This window comes from Pteropus alecto, unplaced genomic scaffold (assembly GCF_000325575.1).
Source record: "Pteropus alecto unplaced genomic scaffold, ASM32557v1 scaffold42, whole genome shotgun sequence".
Classification (NCBI taxonomy): Eukaryota; Metazoa; Chordata; class Mammalia; order Chiroptera; family Pteropodidae; genus Pteropus; species Pteropus alecto.
In genome coordinates, this window is record NW_006434825.1 from 11183366 (window position 1) to 11205984 (window position 22619).

Below are 22619 nucleotides of genomic sequence, written 5' to 3' on the forward strand. Positions count from 1 at the left end.
GTGAGGCGGGGGCGCGGAGGCCGCGGCGCGCCTGGAGTGGGCCCCAGCGTAGAAAAGTTTGGGCGGCGCGGCCCCCAGGAGCCCCGCGCCGGCGCGCCGCCGGATGGGCAATCTCTCCCCGGCAGCCGTCTGCCCGCAGACTCTGCTTGCTCTTATCGGCGCCGCGGGAGGCGGGCGGGCGCGCGGGTGGCGCCGCGGATTTGGCTTCTGATTTCGGGCCGTCTCTGCCTTGCAGATTAAGTACACGGGCTTCAGGGACCGGCCCCACGAGGAGCGGCAGGCGCGCTTCCAGAACGCCTGCCGTGACGGCCGCTCAGAAATCGTAAGTTGGCGGGGCTGGGGGCGCGGGGCACCACGGCGCGCGCGTCACTTGTTGCGCTGGGGCTGCCGAGGCCCAGGCGGGTTCCGGACGGCGCCGCGGACGCCGCGGCTCCCGGAACTGAGCCGGCGCCGTCTCACTTCCTACTTGGGATTCAAAATGCGAAACCAGACGCTGGAGGGCCGCGTCCTGCCGCGGAGACGCTTGCTTCCCTGTGGCCCTCGGCCGGTGGGTATGTTTCCCAGGCACGACTCGGCAGTTTGCCGCGAGTGGAACTCAAACCCGAGGGCAGCTAAACAAGAAAGGGTTATTGTATAGGCTGTGGTATGAGTAAGGCGTCGGGGTATTTTAAGAAAACACCCAGGGATCTGACTCCTGGTTGATAGTTTGTTCCTGAGACTCTAGATTTGTTAATAAATTTATATGCGAAGTTTATTGCCAATATAGTTGAGAATACAGCTTTACACCAGTTATCTGCTATCATAATAGAGGGAAAAGCCCAGAAGAAGGTGCCAGTTTCTTAGAATGTTAAACCTCAGAAGAATCAGAAAGAAACCATTATCGTCTTTTTTCATACCTAAAAAATATACCCCGTTGGTTCTGCATGGATTTGCGAAAACCACAGTTGATTTTGAGGCCGTTGTTTTAGGTGATAGATTTGGTGCTTCTCCACCAAACCTGATGTTAAAAATTTTCAGATGTCCTAGTTCCTTTCATCTTCTTTTAGTTTCTTCACGGAGGTGCTAATGAGGGGGGAATAAAGAAGCCAAAGAACGAGTAGGAAGAAACGAAAGAAAAATTGATTATTAATAAAAAAGTTAAAGTACTTTGTAATGGAATCCAGTTATGTACTTCGTGAATTGGGCCCATTGCGTTTGAAGAGACTTGAAGCTACGGTGCAATTTGAATCTGGATTAACAGTAGGAAGACATATTGGAACATTTATTTCTCTCACTTTGTAGAGAATCTACTTATTTTTGTTGAGATATAATTCACATGCCATAAAATTTTCCCTTTGCATCACCAAAATCATATTTATTTTTAAAGAATATAAATATGTTGAGATTTAAAATGGACTCTTTTTAGAATTGTATTACACATAATGAGAAGACACTGGCTAAATTTATCAGGAGCCTTAGAATAGTTGGTTATTATTGCATGTTATGAAAGAAAATCTCCAGCTTTTAGCCCACTGCCAAGTTTCTTGAGTAGTTATGATTAAAACGTATATGACAAATATCTTTTGGGTTTTGGCACTGAGTGGTAGAAGGATCGCTGATTAGTTGGTCCAATGATTATATCGTCCTCTGCCTGGGTTTCCTTTTGCAAAAGGTGGATGGTATAGTATACTTAACCAATGGATTTCCTGGAGGTAATCGATGTAAGTAAAAAAGATGAGATACAAAGTACTGTCAGGATATTTTAAAGCTGAGGTTTGTTTTTGGAAACTTAGTGAAGCATAGCTATTAGGGTTTTTCTGTCATATTGGACTTTACTGCATATGATTATGAACTGGGAGTATAATCTACAATATATCTGAATTGCTGTACTATAATATTGCTGTATATTATAGCAGTATTATATAGGGTGCTTGTATTTGTCATAAATTTCCAAGAATAAATCATACACATGTTCTAGGTCTTCCCTTCCAATATCTGATCCTACAAATTTTAATAAGTTCTTAATACCTGACAAGTATAAAAAATTGAATGTAGATTGACTTCTTTGTAAGATTTGCACTTAAGACAACATATATGTCTTAATTTGTTGAGTAATGTAACTATTTGTATTTGGGAAGGAATTCCACATTTCCCTCTTTCTAGTTTCCCTCCTTTAATTCAGTGTTCTCCACATTTAAATTACGGGATTCTTAGCTTCTAGAGGTTGGAGACCACATTAATTCTGTGGTATATTCGTTAATATACTCCCCTCTGTGCAGGTACTTTGCACAATGCCTTTTGCATCATAGTACTTGATGAATTCAATTTAGAGGTTGCTTAATTTAATTCCTAAAATGTATCTCTTGACTTATGAACAGGCAGTGGCTTTTACTTATTTCGTTGTGGAAATAGATGTGGAAAAGGCATTCTTTGGCCTCTATTTTTACAGCATTTATATACATCAAAAATATACATAGTTCCCAAAACTATCCCCAACCCTTTTTTCTCTTCTTTTTCTTCTGAATATCAATATATCAGTGACGTCGATGAAGAGTTTATTTAGTATTTAAATGTGAAACAGTTTAAAGGCTGTGATGATCATCTCTTCTTAACTATGAAACTTAGCCAGACTCCTTAATCATAGAGTGAATAAGTGATTATGGGTGAGGGGTAGAATCTATTTGGTAAACTCTGATTTATTCCCCATGTAAGTTCTTACTATAGTAAAAGTGTTAGCAATGTCTTCAACACTAATGATTAATAAAAGAAAAAAATACTTATGATGGGTATGGAGATTACCGTGAGAGCAGTAAAATATATATTTTTAATTTTGAAGATGGAAGTATAAAAGCTATGTTGGATCGGCAAAAGTGTGCTGTTTTATAATTTATGAAGCCTATAAAATATATTTAGCACAACCTGGAAATCTTACATATAGACAATGATACCAGTGTAACATTTTTATGTTTTGGAACAGAATTTTCCCAACTCATTTTTTGTATAGGGATTCCATTAAAAAAGTTCTGTGGTCAGATAAATTTGGGAAATGCTCTTCTAGAATGGTCTGTTTTTTATCACTTCTGTCTCAGAGAAAGGGATCTTGATGAGATAATGGGTATAAAGCGACAAAGCAGGAAATCTCTTCTGGGGATGGCCTTAAGATGGGAGGTGAGGTAATAAGATCTGTAGACTGTGCTTACCTAGCATGGAGCTGATTTGGGGTACTAGGTGAATACTGAAGAAATATGCCTGGGAGATTTTGACACAGGGCATTGATTTATTTCATGGGCAGAATCTCTTATGTGCCACTACTCTGCTCTGAGAATTTCATTATCTGAGAGTGAAAACATTAGGTCTGTTGAACTCAAAATTATTTCTCTTATTTAACAAATACTTAGCATTTACTTGGTACTTTACAAATATAAATTTGTGAGGAAATTGAGGTACAGAGTTAAGTAACTTGCCTCAGGTCACACATCATGGGCAGTTTGCCTCCTTGAGTCTGCTTTTCATTTGAACTATTGTTGGTTCATTTCACTCGATTGTTTTTTAAACTTATGCTAGTAGTGGGGCAAGATTTTTTTAAAGTTAATATAGTAATGATGTTTGTTCAGTGTCTGTTCATATAAAATATCTACCACAAGAAAGAGTATCCCAGTTGATTAGGGAAATGCCATCAAAGACGTATAGAGATTTAGCAGTTAAGTTGACAATTGTATATAATGGTATCAGTAATAGAAATAAGAAGTATAATTTTTACCTGAAGAATTTAAGCTCTTTGATCATCAGAGGAACTAGTAGATAGTTGAATCAGCTAATGGCTTTAAACAAATTGCCCAAAATTTGTACCCTTTGCTTTCAGATGAAGATTCTACGCTTGAAAACACATTATGCTTTAGAATTTTAATTCTAAATTTACATTTAAATGATGAAAAATGCATTTTTTTCAAAATACTTTTTACCTATTTATTTCTTAATTTCCCATGGGAAGAGGGGCAGTGTTATTCCCTTTTTTACTTGGGGGAAATATAGTTAAATTGCTCAGAGACTACACAGAATGACACTTTATTGAAATGGTTTTAGATTGTTTTGTCTGTTGAGCTGTGCCATCCAAATCTTCTATAAATATTAGATGAATACCTTTTTGTTATAGTCAGATCCAGTTATCCTAAGGTCAAATTTTAGAAAATGCATATTTTTTTAATTACCCAAGGTTTTAGAATGGGAAGTGCTGTCACATCACATGCTAATGTATGGTTTATCAGAGGCAAAAAGGTCCTGTGTGTTTTTAACATGGGCTTTAGAGCATAGTGTTTCCTTGAATAAGGGAAATCAGGAAAAATTTAAATGTCTCATTTACACAACTTTAAATTGTGGTATGCTTTAAAATTCAAAATGTTCACATCATCAGTGATTTTTACATTTAAAAATGTAAGTTAAATTCAGGGATGGTGGCTCTGGTTAGACATTAGCAATGTGTGATCCTAACGTCAGCAAAAAATGACCTGAAAGAAAGTATTGATTCTGTGTCTTGATTTTATATTTAAGCAGCCAATGGCAAATGTCCTCAAAATGGAATCAGATGTTTGTAACTTAATACTTAAGAAAAATGATGAGTGCATGTTTTTTACTTTTAAGTATTCTCGATGCTGCCTGGCTTACTACAGAAACTGATGTAAAAATAAATGACTGCCTGCATAATTTATGTAATGTCCTGCTTCTGATCCTGTTTGTATTGATTTTTCTAAAAGGCTTTTGTGGCTACAGGAACCAATCTGTCTCTCCAGTTTTTTCCGGCCAGCTGGCAGGGAGAACAGCGACAAACACCTAGCCGGGAATATGTCGACTTAGAAAGAGAAGCAGGCAAGGTAGGAAACATTTCTTTGCAATTTCAAGTACTGTGGATTGCTTTAGTAGGGATTATCTGATAATTTACATTTTAATAAAGAGATCACAGGTCTGATTATACAGGCATATGGTCATATTTGTTTTCATTTTATATAAGTATATAACACAATTTAAAAAAATCACTGTCAAAAATTTTTCTATCATTCCACTACTAATTTCATGTATATAATATTCCCCACAGAAAGTTCTAGCCTTTAAAGAGAATAGTATACTTTCTTCCATATAACATTCAACACAATTTCTTTAAAAGTATTAATGGAATTTTTTTGTTTGTTTCTTTGTTTTCTTACTAAAATGTTTGTGACTGCAATGCTGGAAAAAAATTTTAAAAGAAAAATGAGAAAAGGCTCTGTAGGCTTAAAATTTAATACTATTTAGAAATTGCTAATGGATGACTTTCTACTATTACTATTTGAAAAAATAATATGAAAACTTTAACTTGGAAATCATTTTTTGTTTTGTTTTAAGGAAAAGCTTCTGAGAAAACAAATAGGTGCCTTAAAATTTTTATGTTGAATGTTTAAGTTGAAGATGAATAATGTACATGAACATGTTTAAGCTGAGAGCCCTATTAAAATCTAAGTTAAATATATTATATGATTTTGGAGAAATTTTAATGAGTAATATCTTGGATTGGTTCATCTTTTTATGGATAAGTTGACTTCAGTAAAATATTTAAAGAAAAAAATTTTTTGACCTCACTTTATACTCAATTTTTCTCGTTTCCTTTGCAGTGTTTCCATACCTGGTTTTATCAACTTCATAAGTTACTTTTCTAAGTGTTGTCATGAGTAGTATAACCTATCACTTTATTTGCAAAACATAAGAAATATCTGAATATTCCTTTGAGGAATTTAAAAGATTTTTTTTTTCAGCTATATTAGGAAATTTCTGCTCATGTGTGTATACAATTAAGAGGTTTTTTTGTTTTCGTTATGAAATAAAGTTTGCTCTTTTGATGGTGACAAACCAACTAATCTTTGGAAAGGGAGAGAGAAAATAGATTACAGAATGTTAAAAATGAGTAATAAGGAGTTTGCTTTCCTTTGTATTAGCTTGTTTGCTTGGAAGATTAAAAGCAAATGTTCCAGATCTTACTATTTAATAATTCTTATATATAAAGGAGAAGTTTAGGTCATTGTAGAATTATTGCTTTTTTGTCTGGTGCATGTATGTGTGGCTAAATGAAGAAATTATTGTTTTCCTTGTTCAAAGTGTTCTTAAAGTTCGTTTAACATGGTGGCTCAGATAGTACAGACATAGAACAAAAAAATCCTTTCCTTTGACTTTAATGCTAAAGTATTTTAAGACTTCAGAATTGACATCTCAATGTTACTGAAGTCTTCCAGTATTGAATAACTATTAAATGGATGTTAATGCTCCTAGGAAGTATATTTGCTTGAATTAATTTAAGGATATCTGTTTACTAGATTGAAGACCATATTATCCTTGGCTGTAAGCCATTGAGATGTTTTTAGTTATATGACCAACAACAAAAATGTTGGATAGCTTTTCCTAGGATTTAGATGATATGTTTTCAAATATATCAGGAAAAGCGATAAAACTGACGTAAGCTATCGGGAAACTCACATTTTATTATTTGTTTTAGGAGTTTTGTTTGGTAAGGGGCCAGATATTAAATATTTTCAGTTTTTCAGACATATGGTCTCTGTTGCAACTAGTCAACTCTGCTGTTAGAGTGTGAAAAGAGCCATATAGACAACATGTAAACAAATGAGTGTGGCTGTATTCCAAGAATGGTAGCACTGACAGAAATCAGTGTCCTTTCTCTCAGATTTAAATCTAAAAATGTCATATATTTCTCAAATGTAATTTTGCCAACACCTGTGCTATACCAGTGCTCTAGAAGAAAAGAAGCATTTTAAAGCAAAGAAAGAAAAAAGAAACCTGTGTATTGCTCCATACCACGGGGATAAAATATGCCAGTGAATTTGGAAAAAGGGTACTGACCCATGTTTTCTCATCCATGGCATTCAGGCTCTGGGGTCTCTTTCTCTTCCTCCTTTTTTGTGGTCTCTTTCTGGTAACCACTAGCTTTTATTTCTGTCCCCACAGGACTAGGACTAGAAGCAAAGAAAAATTGAAGAAATTTTCACCAAATGTTAATTATTTACCTCTGTTCCTTACATTGGGTCACAAATCAGTGTCTTTTCTTCCACATACTCTCAACTTAGCTACTTCCTGAAGCAGCTTAGTTCTCTTCCCAATCACACCGAGCTTTGAGAAAACTGGTGGTTAAGGCTTTAGAGTTAGGCATAATTGAGTGAGTTAAGTCCTGGTTTCATTTACTACTATGTAACTTTGGGCAAGTTATTTAACTTTTATGGTCCTCAGTTTTAAGATGAGGTTAATGCATACCTCCTAAGGTTGCCCCAGTGATTGAAATAACATATAAAGTGCTTAGCTCAGTACCTGACAGAGTTATTCAAAAACTTATTCATCAAAAGATATTTATAGAACATCTGTTACATGTACTGAGCACTGTCCTAGGCACTTGAGATACATCAACAAATAAAACAAAGATCCTGCCCTGGACCTTGTTTCCTGGAAGTTATGGAGGAGTAGACAATATACATAATAAATTATATATTATGTTACAAAATGATAAGTGCTCTGGAAAGAGAAAAGTAGAGTCAATGAGTAGGAATGTTTGCAGTTTTAAATAAGACAGTCTGGGTAAAGAAGGTCATATTTGAGTAGAGACCTGAAGGAGATTAAGATATGGTGAGCCACATAGGTATGTGGGAAAGATACTCTAGATAGAGGAGAGAGAGGAAATAGCCATTGTAAAGGCTCTCAAGTGGAAGTATGCACTCAGATAAACAGCAAGCAGGCCATTGTGGTTGGAGTAAACTGAGCAAGGAGGAAAGTAGCAAGAGGTGAGATCAGGGAGATAACAAGGAGCCAGTTTATATGACTATGGGAGCTGTTGTAACAAGGTGGACTTTTATTCTAAGTGGAAAAGGGAAGTAGTTTCAGGTTTTTGAGTAGATGGATGGTATGATCTGCCTTAGGTTTTGAAAGGATCACTCCAGTTGCTGGGTTAACAATAGTCTATAAGGGGAGTGAAGCTGGGAGACCAGTTAGGTTATTACCATAATCTTGGTGAGAAGTCTTCTGTTTCCTTCACAGTGTTTTCAAACCTGGTTTTATCAGCTTTATAAGTTACTTTTCTAAGTGTTGTCATTGGAGCAGTGGTCATAGTCTAAGTGTATTTTGAGATAGAACCAATAGGATTGGATTATGGATTGGATATGGTATGTGAGAATCAAGAATGACTCCAGGTTTTTTTGGCTAGAGCAGCTAGGAGTATGGGATTTACTGTTATCTAAGATGAGAAAGGCTGTGGGTGGAGCAATTTTGAGGAGCAATTTAGGACATGCAAGTTTGGAGGTAGCTTGTTACTGCGGAGGTAGCTTATTACTGTAGCTTCTATTTTCTCACCATCTACCCTTATGGCATTGCTTTTTCATAAGTGCCCCTTAATTTGCTTATCTTAAGAGTTCAGTAGCCTTTTAAAAAGAAAATTACTGAAGTATAGTTTACTTGCACCCATTTTAAGTGTATAATTTGAGTTTTAACTAATATACGTACCCATATAAAAACCACCCACAGTGAAGATGATATTTCAGTCATTCCCAAAAGTTGCCTCGTGCCCTTTTACAGGAATCTGGGAGTGGCTTGGCTGGATGGTTCTGGCTCAGGGCTGGGGCTGTGCAGTCTGAAGACTTGACGAGAGCTGAAGGATCCACTTTCAAGCTCAACTCATATGACTATTGGTAGGTGGCTTCAGTTCCTAGTCATGTGTGCCTCTGGATAGAAAAAGAATGAAGTCACCCTACCTTTTGTGATATGTCCTCCAATCACTTGCGTCTTACTCTGTTCATTAGAAGTCAGTCACTAAGCCCAGCCCACACTCAACAGGGAGGGTGGAGATTTATTCATACACATGGATGTGAATACCAGGAGATTTGGGATCATTGGGGCCATCTAGGAGGCTGGCTACCACAATATTCACTTGGATTAAGTGAATTTAGAAAAAATTAGCATGCTAATAGGAGACAGAAGCACCATGTTCTCTGATATGAATATGGCTTTGCGATCTAAGAAAATGGGCTTGGCAAAATCAGTCCTTTTATTTATTTTTTTCTGCCTTTGCATTGGTTGGAATATTTTCAAACCATGGGTCTTCAATAAGGAAGGCCTGTTAATGAATAACTGACCATAAATATTAGATACTTGATGTATGATCAAGTCAGAGCACAGAGTTTTCTAATTTGTCTTTCAATACATTTGAAACTCACATTTTGGTGTCTAGTGAGCTGTCTACACTGATTTTTAGTAAAGGTCTTTCTCAGAATAGGGTTTGAAATAATACTGTCTAATGGAAGGAGCTTTAGATTTGAGTCAAAAGATTATTTTAACTATTTTCCTTACCTGTAAATGGGAATTATAATGTTTGCCCTATTCATATACCTCGTGTATGGATTAAATGAGATAACAGAATATATGAAAATGCCTTTTTAAATTGTAAAGTTCAATCCAAAATCAGGCTATTCGATGGTTTTGTAGGGTGAGATTACAGTTAACTTAATCATGGAGTTTTGGTGCTATGGTGTGCCTTAGCTCAGCTTCACTTCAGGTAGCTAGCTGTGCAGTGTTGGGAAACCACATCTTTCCTGAGTTGTTCATCACGGTGTCTTAATGAACCTTGACAACCAAAATGTTCTTAATTCTTTCTTAATCTAAACTGCTTTCCTCTAATTTAGCTGTCAGAAGGAAAGCAACTGATCAGAATTTAAATCATTCTTACATTAAATCTTTGTAGACCAAGCAACTCCAATTCCTTTAATCTTTCCTCTTAGGACTCATTTTCAATTACTTTTTATTTCAAACAAATGCAAATGATTATGGTTGACCAGAACTTGTTAGTCTTGAGTGGTCAGATTAATGGTTTTTGCATGCATTCCATGTTTTGTAAAGCCTCACTGGGATTTTGAATTAATGATTGTACATACTTATGTGATCCTAGTTTACGAGTATAAAAATAAAGGTATGTAAAATATGTTATAAACTGAAAAAACGAACTTTCTGGTGCTACTGCTTACCATTTTTTCCTATGGAAATTGACTATACTGTCCGTCTAGTTTTACTACATTGGTCTCGGAAAGAGAAGCTTAAACTCTTTTTTCCTTTGTTGCATGCCTATTTCTAACTTATTTCTAACTTATTTTAGTTGATGGTCAACACATAGCAGACATTGAAAGGTAGTTATAAAGTGTATGTCATTTGAGTAGGTACTTTTTAAATACGTTTTTTGGTAAGTTGTGTTTTTCCTTTCTGAGCTTTTATACTTAAAAATCTTGTATCCTTTTTCATGAGCATAAAATAACAAAGCAGAATTTAATAGCATTTGATTTAATGAATGAGGACAGACTTGTTTTAAATGGCGTCTCTAAAGTCTGTGACTCCACTTCTTCTGGAGCATTTTGCTTACTTGTCTGCAGGATTTTTGTCCAAAATAAATATTGTGTCTGTTTATATACCATCCACAATTTGGCAGGGTTTAGAGGACTCCTTGATTTTAGCTTTTAGAAATCCTATTCAAGCTCAACAAGTTCCTTCTCAACTCCCTCAACAGCCCAGTCACTCCAAATAAAAGATATCTGCGGTAAAGTTTTTTGGAATGTGATTTTCTCCAAGAGCAATAGAAGCAACTTTAAATTAGCTTGTCAGATCTAGATTTTAAGTATTTCAATTCAACTAAAATATGAAGCATATTTTCCAGCACTTAATTATGAACAGTTTAGTGCATTAAAATAAGCTGGTTTATTAAAAATGTTTTAAGTAGACTATAATAACTGAATCATAAAATTTAGAACTGGAAGCCTTATGCTTATATTTTTAAAGAAAAGCTTGTTTCAATAATTTTAAAATCGCTAAGAGGGAGAGTTGACTAGCTTCATGAATAAATAAGAATGTTTAAAAAGTTAGGATATCATGTCGTACCTTCCAGTTAGAGTAACATTAATTTGCATATGTACCTCTGAAGTATTTGAAGATCGTATATTCTTTTCTTCCCTTCTCTATAATTGCATTATTTGCCTGGATTTTACCTTTTATTGTAAAAGTAAATTTTCAGTCTTGGCCTTACATAAATGACATATTCCAAGTTAGAGGAGACAAGTAATATGTCTGAGAGGACCATCCTTAATTCTTCCTCTGCTTGCTTCTACTTCCTACCCCAGTATTCTTTTTAATAATTATTTCAAACACTTCGAGGATAGAGACTGTTGAAATGTTTCAACTGAGGAAATTAATTTTTGAGAACTGCTATATCTTAATTTTACTGCTTCCCATTTTCTCTCGTAATTGCTTTTTTTTCAATTAGTATTATTGAGGTATGATTTATATACAAAATTCATCTATTTTAGGTGTACAATTCAGTGAGAGATGTGTACAGTCAGTAATGTAACCACCACTACAATCAAGATATAGAACATTTTCATAGCTCAGAAAGTTTCCTCATGCCCCTTGGCAGTCAGCCCTCCCACCCCTTGGTGTGGGCAACCACTGATCTGCTTTTTGTTACTATAGTTTTTGTCTTTTATAGAATTTCATATAAACAGACTCATACAGTATGTAGTCTTTTGTGATAGGTGTCACTTAGCAACATGCTTTTGAAATTTATCTACGTACATTGTATAGTAGTCCATTCCTTTTTGTTACTGAGCAGTATTTCATAGTGAGGATATGCTTCATTTTATTTATCCATTTACCAGTTGATGGTCATTTGGGTTATTTCTTCCTTTTTGGCTATTGTGACTAATGCTGCTTTGAACATTTACATATAAGTCTTTCATGTGGACATATGTTTTCATTTCTCTCAGGTAGGTATGTAGTACTTGAATGCTGGGGTCATTTCATGAGGATAACTTTTTAAGAAACTGCCAAACTGCTCTCCAAAGTGTCTCTACAATTTTGCATTCTCACTCCGAGTGTATGAGAGTTCCAGTTACTTCACATCTTTACTAACACTTTGTACTGTCTTTTTTGATTTTAGCCATTTTAGTGAGTGTGTAGTTGTATCTCATTTTGGCTTTAATTTACATCTTCCTAACAACTAATGCTGTTAAGCATGTTTTGTGTGGTTGTATGCCATTTGTATATCTTTGGCGAAGTGTCTGTTCTTATCTTTTGCCCATTTTTCTGTATCAAGTTGTTATTGAGCTGTAAGCGTTTTTATGTATTCTAAATATAAGTTCTTTATTAGATATTTTTGCAATTGAAGTTTTATTATGAGTCAGATTTAAAGTAAGAGTAGCCTCGACTGTATTTGACATTAAAAAGAAAAATCTATCTTTCTGATTGTGTGGTTATTAACCGTGAAAGAACAGAAAAATTAAGAAATAAGTATATACCTTCATATACGAAAGAAGCAACAAAATGATTATCAGTGTTAATTTTTAGAATAAAAAGATGAGAAATATATACATAGATATACTTAATGAACACACATACAATGAACATCCATCTAGGAATCGTTTGCAAATTAATCTAGGAAACAGTAGTGATACAGTACTGTATAGGTAGCAATTATAGGGAAATTATTTTTCTCACAGAAAACTTTGGGCATTCTCGTAAAGGCATTGGGGTGAGGGCAAAAGAGTATATTAACTATCTTTGAATACATGGAACTCCCTTTTTCACTTATACTTTTATTTCCTCATTTAAGAATTAGAATAATAGCAAACAGTTCGGTAGCACTGGCTATGTGCCAGGCTCTTTTAATTGATACATAGATAACATACTGATACTTTTATGATCTTTTTACTGCTTAGAAAACATTTGTAAATTTTAATGCTATTTAGCTGGAGCAGGATAGGAAATTATTTCTTTGATGTCACTTCTTTGACACTTAGTTTTCTACAGATGATTAGAAGCCACAGATTAGCTAAAATGGTCTTCATGTTATAGACAGTACTATAGTAGGGAATTTAATTATTATTACATTATTTTGTCAAAGTATACAATGTAAAAGTTGGAATTATCTGTCATAAGCTTTTCAGTTTAGGCTGAGCCTTCTTAAACTGATGTGTATTTAAGAACCAAGAATGTAAAATAATTAATGGAAAATACAATAATGTAAAATGTGCCTTTTGTCAGTATAACTGTGCTTTTAGGACTCTGATGCTGTGCTGTATTGTGTGTCCTAAGAAGGAAAGGGCTCAGTCTGGAAATGGTTGACAGGTTGTGTTTGTGGTTGAAGACCTTTCTTCCATGTATACAACAATACTGAGCCCTTTTATGTTTTAAAACTTCAGATGTAAAGGCAAATTAATCTTCAGATTTAAACAAGAGGGTATCCTAGAACATGTGACTTCAACATTTCTGTTAGGAGAATTTACATGTTTTTAAACACACAATATTCTGTCCATATTAAATGATAATTTCCAGTAAGTATTTGGCCTCACTTGCAGAATATTGCTTTATTTTTTTAAGTTCATTTTATTTTTATTTTTATTTAGAATATTGTTTTAAATAATAGCCTTTTGGGAGAATCTTCTAAATTTTTTGAGAATATTACTTATTCATGTCAGCTCTTCAGTCCTGGTTTGCTATCCCTTTGCTATCCAGAACACTTCTGGGCCATTTCTAAAATTGAAATAAAATTACATAACATAAAATTCACTATCTTACCCTTTTTAACGTATATAATTCAGTGGTTTTTAATGTACTCACAGTGTGCAACCTTTGCCACTAATTCCAAAACATTTTCAGAACTCAACCATTTTAAATACATTATGACAATCTGCAAGCCAGTTTTTATGATGATCACCGTCACCAGGCACTGTACTAGATGATTTACATTATCATGGATTCTCCTAACCCTGCACTATGTAATTAAGCCTTATATTTGATTTTAGAGCATATTTTGTGATAGTTTGATTTTACAGCTGAGGAAACTGAGATGCAGAGAGGCGAAATAAGTCTTCAAAAGTCATGTAATTTGTTTCCTAGGTAGACCCAGGTCTTTTTTACCCCACAGTCTCTGTTCTTTGCAGTATACCACATTGCTGCTAATAATTATTAGATAAATTGCTAGAATTCCACATACCACCTTCCAAAGCCCTATATTAAATTATTTGAGCCCACCAAGTTATTCTTACCATTAGAGTGAATAAGTGTTACTATTTTAATGTAGTCTTTTTAGACTTCATTTTGATGACTTTGTAACAGCCTTAACCTTCATCTTTTTTCTTTTTTTTGTTGTCATTGCTTTTTTAATTTACTTTTTTAATTGAAGAAATGACTTAAATTTTTTTTCACCTGTCTGCCTCCTCCCTCCCTCCTCTTCCCCTATCCTCTGGTAACCACTAGTCCATTGTCCATGTCCATGAGTCTCTGTTTGTCCTGCTCATTTGTTGCTTTTAGGTTTATATCTTACATATAACTGATATCATGTGATTTCCAACTTTTCTGTCTGACTTATTTTGCTTAGTATGATTATTTCAGGGCCCATCCATGTTGTCGCAAATGGCAGTATTTCATCTCTTATGGCTGAGTAGTATTCCATTGTATATATGTACCACAGCTTCTTTAGCCAATCACCTATCGTAGGACACTTCAGTTGCTTCCACATCCTGGCCACTGTGAATAATGCTGCTGAGAACATTGGTGTGCAAATATCTTTTCGGATATGGGTTTTCAAGTCTTTGGGGTAAATACCCAGTCGAGGGATTGCTGGATCATATGGCAGATTAATTCTTAGTTTTTTGAGGAACCTCCAAACTGTTTTCCATAGTGGCTGTACCAATTTGCAGTCTCACCAGCAGTTTATGAGGGTTCCTATTTCTCTGCATCATCTCCAGCATTTGTTACTACTTGTCCTGTTGATTATAGCTATTCTAACAGGTGTGAGATGGTATCTCATTGTGGTTTTGATTTGTATTACCCTAATAGCTAGCATTGTCAAGCATCTTTTCATATATTTGTAGGCCATTTGTATGTCCTCTAGAGAGAAGTGTCTGTTCAGGTCCTCTGCCCAGTTTTTGACTGGATCATTTGTTTTTTTGTTGTTATTGAGTCGTATCAATTCTTTGTATATTTTGCATATTAGACCCTTATCGGAGGCGTTGCTTTGCAAATATAGTTTCCCATTCGAATGGTTGTCTCTTTACCTTGTTGATGGTTTCTTTTGCTGAGCAGGCTTTTAGTTTGATGTAGTAACATTCATTTATTTTAGCTTTTACTCTTGCCTTTGAGGTCAAATTCATAAAATTCTCTTTACATCTTTTTTCTTTATAATATTTAATTTTACTTGGATTGTTTTTTTAAGTAGTAGTGCAAATGTTTGCAATGATAATTAAGCTTCTAGAAAACTGCACATAATCAATTCTTTTGTGTTGATATTATGTTAATAATTTGGTAAAGTCCACTGTAATGTTTTAAAAATTCTTACAGAGTTGACTCAGGAATGGATTGCAGTAAATAGTATCTGCCTGTTATTTCATTATTTTTTATCTTAATTAAGAAATAAAGAATTTTATAATTTAAGTATGCTTTTTATAAAAAGTATGCTTTTCACTTAAAATTATATCTCATGGATCAGAACATTTCAGGACTCTCTTAAACATGGCATTGTTTACTTTGAATCAGAATAAAGGTGGCAGAACTAGTAAGCTGTCTATTTTGGGGGGGAGAGGAAGGTATTCATGTGATATATTCTAAAGTAATGTAAAGAGTTCACAATATTTATTCTAGATGCTGTGGATTTAACCATGAAATTGGCTATCCAGTCTGTTCTTTAGGGAAGTAGTCTATTTTCACACACCCAGAAAATACTTAGAAAACATTAATAATTCAATTAATTAACACAACTACCATTGAGGTAAATGTAGACTCAGGAGTTCTGGGTGCTAGCTTTTACTGCTTACTAGCTGTGTGACCTTCAAGTGAATTACTTAATCTTTTCAGCTTTAATTCCTTCGTTTTAAAATTTTCTTATTGAATGGTTGTAAAGGTCAAATAGGACTTGGGAGAGTTTTGAAAGCTATAAAAAATTTATATAAGTCTAAGATGGTAATGCTAGTTAAACCTGAATGGAAAAGTATTAGGAAGAGAGAGTTAAGAAATGAAGGGAGCTATATGGAGCTGTTTAGGGGAGGGTGGGGGGAAGGGACTTCTTTAAGCAAAGGGTGTTCAAAGTAAAAGCATAGAGTTGCAGAGAGCCCAGAAATAGCATTTGAGGTCTCAACAGTGTTCAAGTTTACGGTGGTTTATGATGCCTAAACTAACATAACATTACTTTTCTATACAGTGAGAAAGCCAGTAGATTTTAAATATACCTCCATGAAGAAAAGTTCTGTTTAAGACTATAAATCATATTACATTTTTACCAGATTTTAGACTAAAAATGTTTTCTGCTTAAGCCATGTGTGTCTCAGTTTGAATGTAATTGGTGCTTAAGCATCTTCTCAGATCGCTCACAGACGGAATGGCTTTTCCCAGACAATGGACTCATCAGTGTTTCTATGTGGAGCATTCTTCTGGAAAATGTTTAGTGAAAATGATTTAAAAACAACATATGACATTAACTTTGTGTGCGACTGTACAATAAAACCAGTATAATATTTCAGCATGCTTTTGGAGTTTAAGTTTTACTATGTTGTGATTTTTTTTGTTATTTACAGTACCTTATAAGATGTCCCAAATTAGGTGAGCTAGTTCAACCTTTTACTTTTTAAATGTTTATTTAATTTATTTCCCCTTAAATGCTGTTCATCTTTTCATTTGTTAAATGAATCTTACAAATAAAAGAGTAAATAAAACCATACTATAGTTTTAGGAATGGTAATAAAAGGAGTATCCATGTACCCGCTACTTAAGATATATAGCATTTCTACTACCTTAGAACTGTGATTCTAGTATAGTAGCCTCCAGATACATGTGCCACAAGTCTGAGTTGACATGCTGTGTGTGGAAAAAAATGCACCCCAGATTTTGAAAACTAGGTACAAAAAAAAAGTACACTATGTCAATTTTTATATTGATTACATACTGAAATAATACTTTAGATGTAATTGGGTAATACTAATATTAATTTTACCCTTTTTTAGTTTTTTAAACATGGCTACTAAAAAATTTATGTATATGACTTGCATCTGTAGTTTGTTATATTTGTTTTTTTGGACAGTGATGCCTTAGAAAACTCCAGTCCTTTTTCCCACTCCACAAAAAAACAAAACAATAAAAACTACTATACCAATTGTTATTCCCTTGCTTTTTTTAGCATTTTATTTCCTATGCATATATCTTTAATGCATTGTTTGGTTTTGAAAAACTGAATATAGCAAGCACAAACTCCATGGAGTGTAAATAAAGGACTGCAGTGTCATTTTAACATGAAAACTTCTAGGAGATAAGCTGAACAGAATATGAGTCAAGTCTGGATTCAGCTTCCCTGCAAATTTTTAAGAGCCCTTCTAGGAAATTTAGTGAGCAGAGTCATGAGTGGGTTTTGGAAAAACGAGGGCTCACACTGGAGTTGGGGCATCTGGCACAGTGTGAGCCAGTGTTCACAGTATGCTGAAGATCTGGAGGAAATAATGGTCAGGGGAGTGGGCTGCTATGTACTTTCTAGGCTCACCATGACCTACCTTTCCACAGGAGTTTCCCCATAACTCTTAATCTTGTAAAACTGAAATTCTATATCCATTAAACAATAACTCCCCATTACCTCCTCCCCTAGCCCCTGCCAACCACCATTCTTTCTGTCTATAATTTTGACTACTCTTAAGTACCTCATACAAGTTGAATCATACAGTATTTGTCTTTTTTTTTTTTAAGTATTTGCCTTTATGACCGGCTTATTTAATTTATCATAATGTTCTCAATGTCCGTTAATCATTCATGTTGTAGCATATTGCAGAATTTCCTTCCTTAAAAGGCTGACTAGTATTCCACTGTATGTGTATGCCACGTTTTGGTTATCTATTCATCTGTCAATAGACACTTGGGTTGTTTCCATGTTTTAGCTATTGTGAATAATAGTGCTATGTACATGGGTATACAGATGTGTCTTTGAAACCCTGGCTTCATTTCTTTTGTGTGTATACCCAGAAGTAGAATTGTTGGATCATAATTGTTGGTAATTAATTTTAATTTTTAAAGAACCACCATACTGTTTTCCACAATGTTGTAGTCTTTTACATTCCCACCAACATTGCTTAAGGGTTCTAAATTTTCATCCTCACTAACACTTGCTGTTTTCTGTTTCTTTGACAGTAGCCATCCTAACATGAGATGGTATCTCATTGTAGTTTTGGTTTGCATTTTCCTAATGATTAGTGATATTGAGCATCATTTCATGTGCTTATTGGCCATTTGTATAACTTTTTTAGAGAAATGTCCGTTACTCATTTTTTAATAGTTTTTTGTTGTTGAGTTTGAGGAGTTCTCTGTATTGGTTTTGGATATTAATCCTTTAACAAATGTATGATTTACAGACATTTTCTCCCATTCTGTGGGTTGCCTTTTTGCTCCATTGATAGTGTCTTTTGGTAGATAAAATTTTTTAAATTTCATAAAGTTCTTTTCCTTTTTCTTTTTTTTACTTCTGTCTTTGGTATTATCTCCAAGAAATCATTATCGTATCCAACATCATGAACATACCTTTTATCCTATATTTGCTTCTAAGAGTTTTATAGTTTTAGGTCTTTGAAACATTTTGAGTTAATTTTTCCATTTAGTGTTAGGTATGGGTCTAACTTTTATTGTTTTGCGTGTGGATATCCATTTTCCCACCACCATTTATTGAGAAGACTTTCATTTTCCCAATGAGTGGTCTTGGTACCCTTGTCGAAAGTCATTTGAGCCATATATGTGAGAGTTTATTTTTGGACCTTTCTGTTCCATCGGTCTATATTTTGTCTTTATGCTAATACTACACTGTTTGGATTATGTAGCTTTGTCGTGAGTTTTGCAGTCAGGAAGTGTGAGTCCTTGAGTTTTGTTCTTTTCAAGATCGTTTTGGCCATTCAGATCTTGAGATTCCATATGAATTTTAGGGTGGGTTTTTCTATTTAGTTAACACATTTATTTATTGAGTAGGTTTGTATATGTAAATACACACACAATCTATTAATGTTACAGGCACATTCTGTATTAATCCATGTTATGATTTCTCTTTTGAACTGTAAGAAGTAGATTGGTCAGTTACATTTCACTATAGAAGAAGCTACTTTTTACATTTACATACAACTCAGTTAACAATTCACAGGCAAATGAGATTGAATGACTATCTGTAGTGATTATCCAACAGAAGATTATCCAACAGAAGAGCAGCTGACTGTGCCTTTATAAATGGGGAGGAGCATGTGGCTAAAGGAAGATGAGCCAAAACCAAGTATCTTCTGAAAGAACCTATTAAATAGACTACAGAAATGATTACAACTGAAAGGCAGGATACATTCTTCCTTAGTGGAATATCTTATTTTCCTGGGTGCCTGTGGCCATCCCAGTATTACTGCTTGTCTATTGGTTTATTGATGGGAACAGCTGTTAATTGTCTCAAAAAAATGATTTCTTTCGCTTGGAAAGAAATTACTATATAAAACATTGGTGAAAATGTGTGTGTAAGCAGTCAGTGTTTCTGTAGTACTCTATATGTTTCATAAATTTTATGTACATTGCCTTTCACCTATGAAAGAGGCATTATTTAGCCCTGATTTTATATGTGAGGAATCTGAGGCTTACTAGCAAACCTAAATAATTTCTGTCAGACATAAGGATAGAGCTATAATTTAAACCCAGGTTTTATCTGATTTCAAAGCACAGTTTTGTTTTCACTCTTCCCATGATGTCTTGGGGTTAAGTATAGTGATACTATTCCTTTTCTTTTACAAATAATTATAGTTGATTCTTGTTATTTATGGCAGTTACCTTCTAAAAAGTCACTGCAGAGCTGAATTAGCAAATACATAATAATTGCTTCCAGGGAAAATGCAGAATTAGATTCCCGCAAGCATCTGGTCACAACATCTTCCTCAACCAATCAACCAATACAAAATCTTGTTTTAATGTGTTTAAAGACAAGTTTAATATATAGTGTTGATTCATTAATTTTGAATAACAGTAAGATGTTGGGCATCTAGGTTATTTCTAATCTTTTAATCATTATTAAAAAATCCTTGAGAGTGAACATCCTTGTAATCAAATATTTTGTGTATATCTTTGATTAAACTTTGGGATACATTCATAAACATGACATTGCTGGGTCAAAGGAAAATCCACACTTATTGCTAGAAATGCCTTCAGAATTGTTAGCCAGTTTACACTCCCTCTCTCAGTGTAGTAGAACCTGGTTTCCTTCTTCATAGACATTGTTAATATTTTTTTATTTTTTATTTTCATATTTAGAAATAGTTATAGTTGTTTTAACTTAATGTTTGATTGCTGTTAGTGAACATTTTTTCATAATTTTTGGCCATTTATGTTTATTTTGTTCTGAAGTCATTTTTTCAAATAGTTAGCCAGTTTTCCCACTTCCACATGAAATATCTGTTACTATTGATTTGAAATGTTGCCTTTTCCTTGCTTATTAAATACTTGTATACTTGGTTTTATTTTTGGATTTTTTTCCTATTAAGTTGTTTCTGACTGCCATAGCACTAATTTTGTACTGATTGTGTTGTTACATGTTTTAATATCTGAAAGAGCAGAAAATTACTCTTTCTTGGATAGTTTGATTCTTTTGTAGGAACCACAGACTTATTTCTCAAATTCCAGAAAACATTATTTCTGGAAAACAAAAATTCCAGATTTCATTGGAATTTTTTAAAATAAGGATTACTTTAGGATAAATTGGCGTTTGTTATCTTAACCATTCAAGAACATGACGTCTCACTAGTTATTCAAATCTTTTTCTGTGTTTCAAAAATTAGGTATTTTCTTCTTATAGAGCCTACTAGTTTCTTATTAAATTTATTTTCAGCAAAAAAAAAAATTTATTCTTAGAAGTGGATACTTTTATTGCTGTTTTATTTTCTAAATAGTTACTATTGTAACATAGGAAAGTTATTAGTTATTGTGTATTTACAGTTTTTATAACCAGCCACTTGGTTTTTCAATTGAACATTTTGAATTTTAGGTAGGTCATCTTCAGATAATATATCCTAGTCATATTTATATGCAACTTTGTTAGAACTGTGGTTTTTAAAAAGGGATTGCAAAGCTGCTGTATCCAGCTTCTTACAATTTTACTATCAGAGATATGTTCCATTAACTTAAGAGTTAAGTGAGCTCTACTTAAATGTAATGGGTGAATTCAATTTTAATTCTTACAGCTCTTTTATACATTTAATTCTCCTTTATTAAAGACTTTAAACTAGTGTTATAGTCTTGTTTGGGTGGTAGGATATAAATCTGTTTTTAATTCATTGTATGTATCCACTCTTATAATACCATGTACAAAATGACAGGTAAACATTTGTTGAATAGGCAGATCTTTTCAAATTGAAGTTATAGGGAAGATACAAGAAAAAAACTTAAATTCCATCTTTATTTCTCCTTTTCTATTAATCATTATTCAAATATTTACTGAGGGCATAAGAGTATTGACCATTCCCTCTTACTATTTCCCTAATACTTCACTTTATAGACTAGAGTCACAAGTGTTTAAGCTATAATGGTTTACTACAGAGAAGTGAAATATTCTTTCCAATTGAAATGGCTTTTTTGAGGGTGAAGTGTCTTCTTGCTTTTGTCAATAGCTTTGACAGTTGATTTCTGTGTATATTGATTTTATGGCTCAGGACTGGTGTGCATAAGAGTCTTGTTTGCTAATCTATGGTTATTCTGTTTTAATTATCTTGAAATTATTTTCCTTAGGAACACTCTAAAAAGGGAACTCTCTGCTATTCCTTTGTACCTGCAATGTCTATTCTCCACCTAGCTACCTACGAGCTAGAAACACTGAACATATATGTGTGTGTGTGTGTGTGTGTGTATGTGTGTGTGTGTGTATATGTATATATATAGTATTGTAGAAGAAAAGGCAATTGAGAATGCCACTGCTCGTTCCAAATTTAGATGCTCTTAGAATAAGTAGACTCCAGACTGTCAGAGATAAAACTATATTTTGTACAAATTGATAAAAGAGAAGTCGACTAGGTTTTCTTATACTCTTCCTGACACATTTCAAAACATGGGGTAACTAATTTTTAACTACTTAAGAAGTTTGACCTATTTACTAAATGAAGGGTATTTTTAATCTCAAGCTCTGTGCTAGAGATCTGGTATCCGTGAGGGCAGAAGAAGAATGGAGTTGTTACTATTAAAATTGGATCTTTTTTGTCCTGCACACCCTTTTGAGAATCTAGTGAAAGCAATAAACTTTCTTAGAAAAATGCACATGAGCACAAACACATACATTTTTATATAGAATTTTAGATTTCTGGTCTTCTTGAAACTTTACCATAAACCTAAACTCTCCTGTAGGTTCTCTGAACTCCAGACTAAGAACTCCTGCCTTAAATAAAAGCATTGCTAAAAGTTATGGGTGCTCTAAGATCCCATAACATAATACTTAGATATCTAATGTATCCAACAAAGGAGAAACTTTTACTTAGAGATCTAAAATTTAACCTTTTAGCCTCTAGGCTCCTTACATATTTTCCTCTTTTCTCACTGGCCGTTCATAGCATACTCTG

At 34.2% G+C, this 22619-nt stretch overlaps 1 protein-coding gene across 1 annotated transcript in view; it reads left to right on the forward strand.

Annotated features, from left to right (window-relative positions):
* The window catches only part of CBFB (core-binding factor subunit beta), a 59517-nt gene that overhangs the window by 12537 nt on the left and 24361 nt on the right, over nt 1-22619 (forward strand). Inside the window, exons 4-5 of the mRNA XM_015587759.2 lie at nt 236-322; nt 4731-4847. Of these exons, the coding sequence (XP_015443245.2) occupies nt 236-322; nt 4731-4847 (204 nt within the window). The remainder of the gene's footprint in view (nt 1-235; nt 323-4730; nt 4848-22619) is intronic.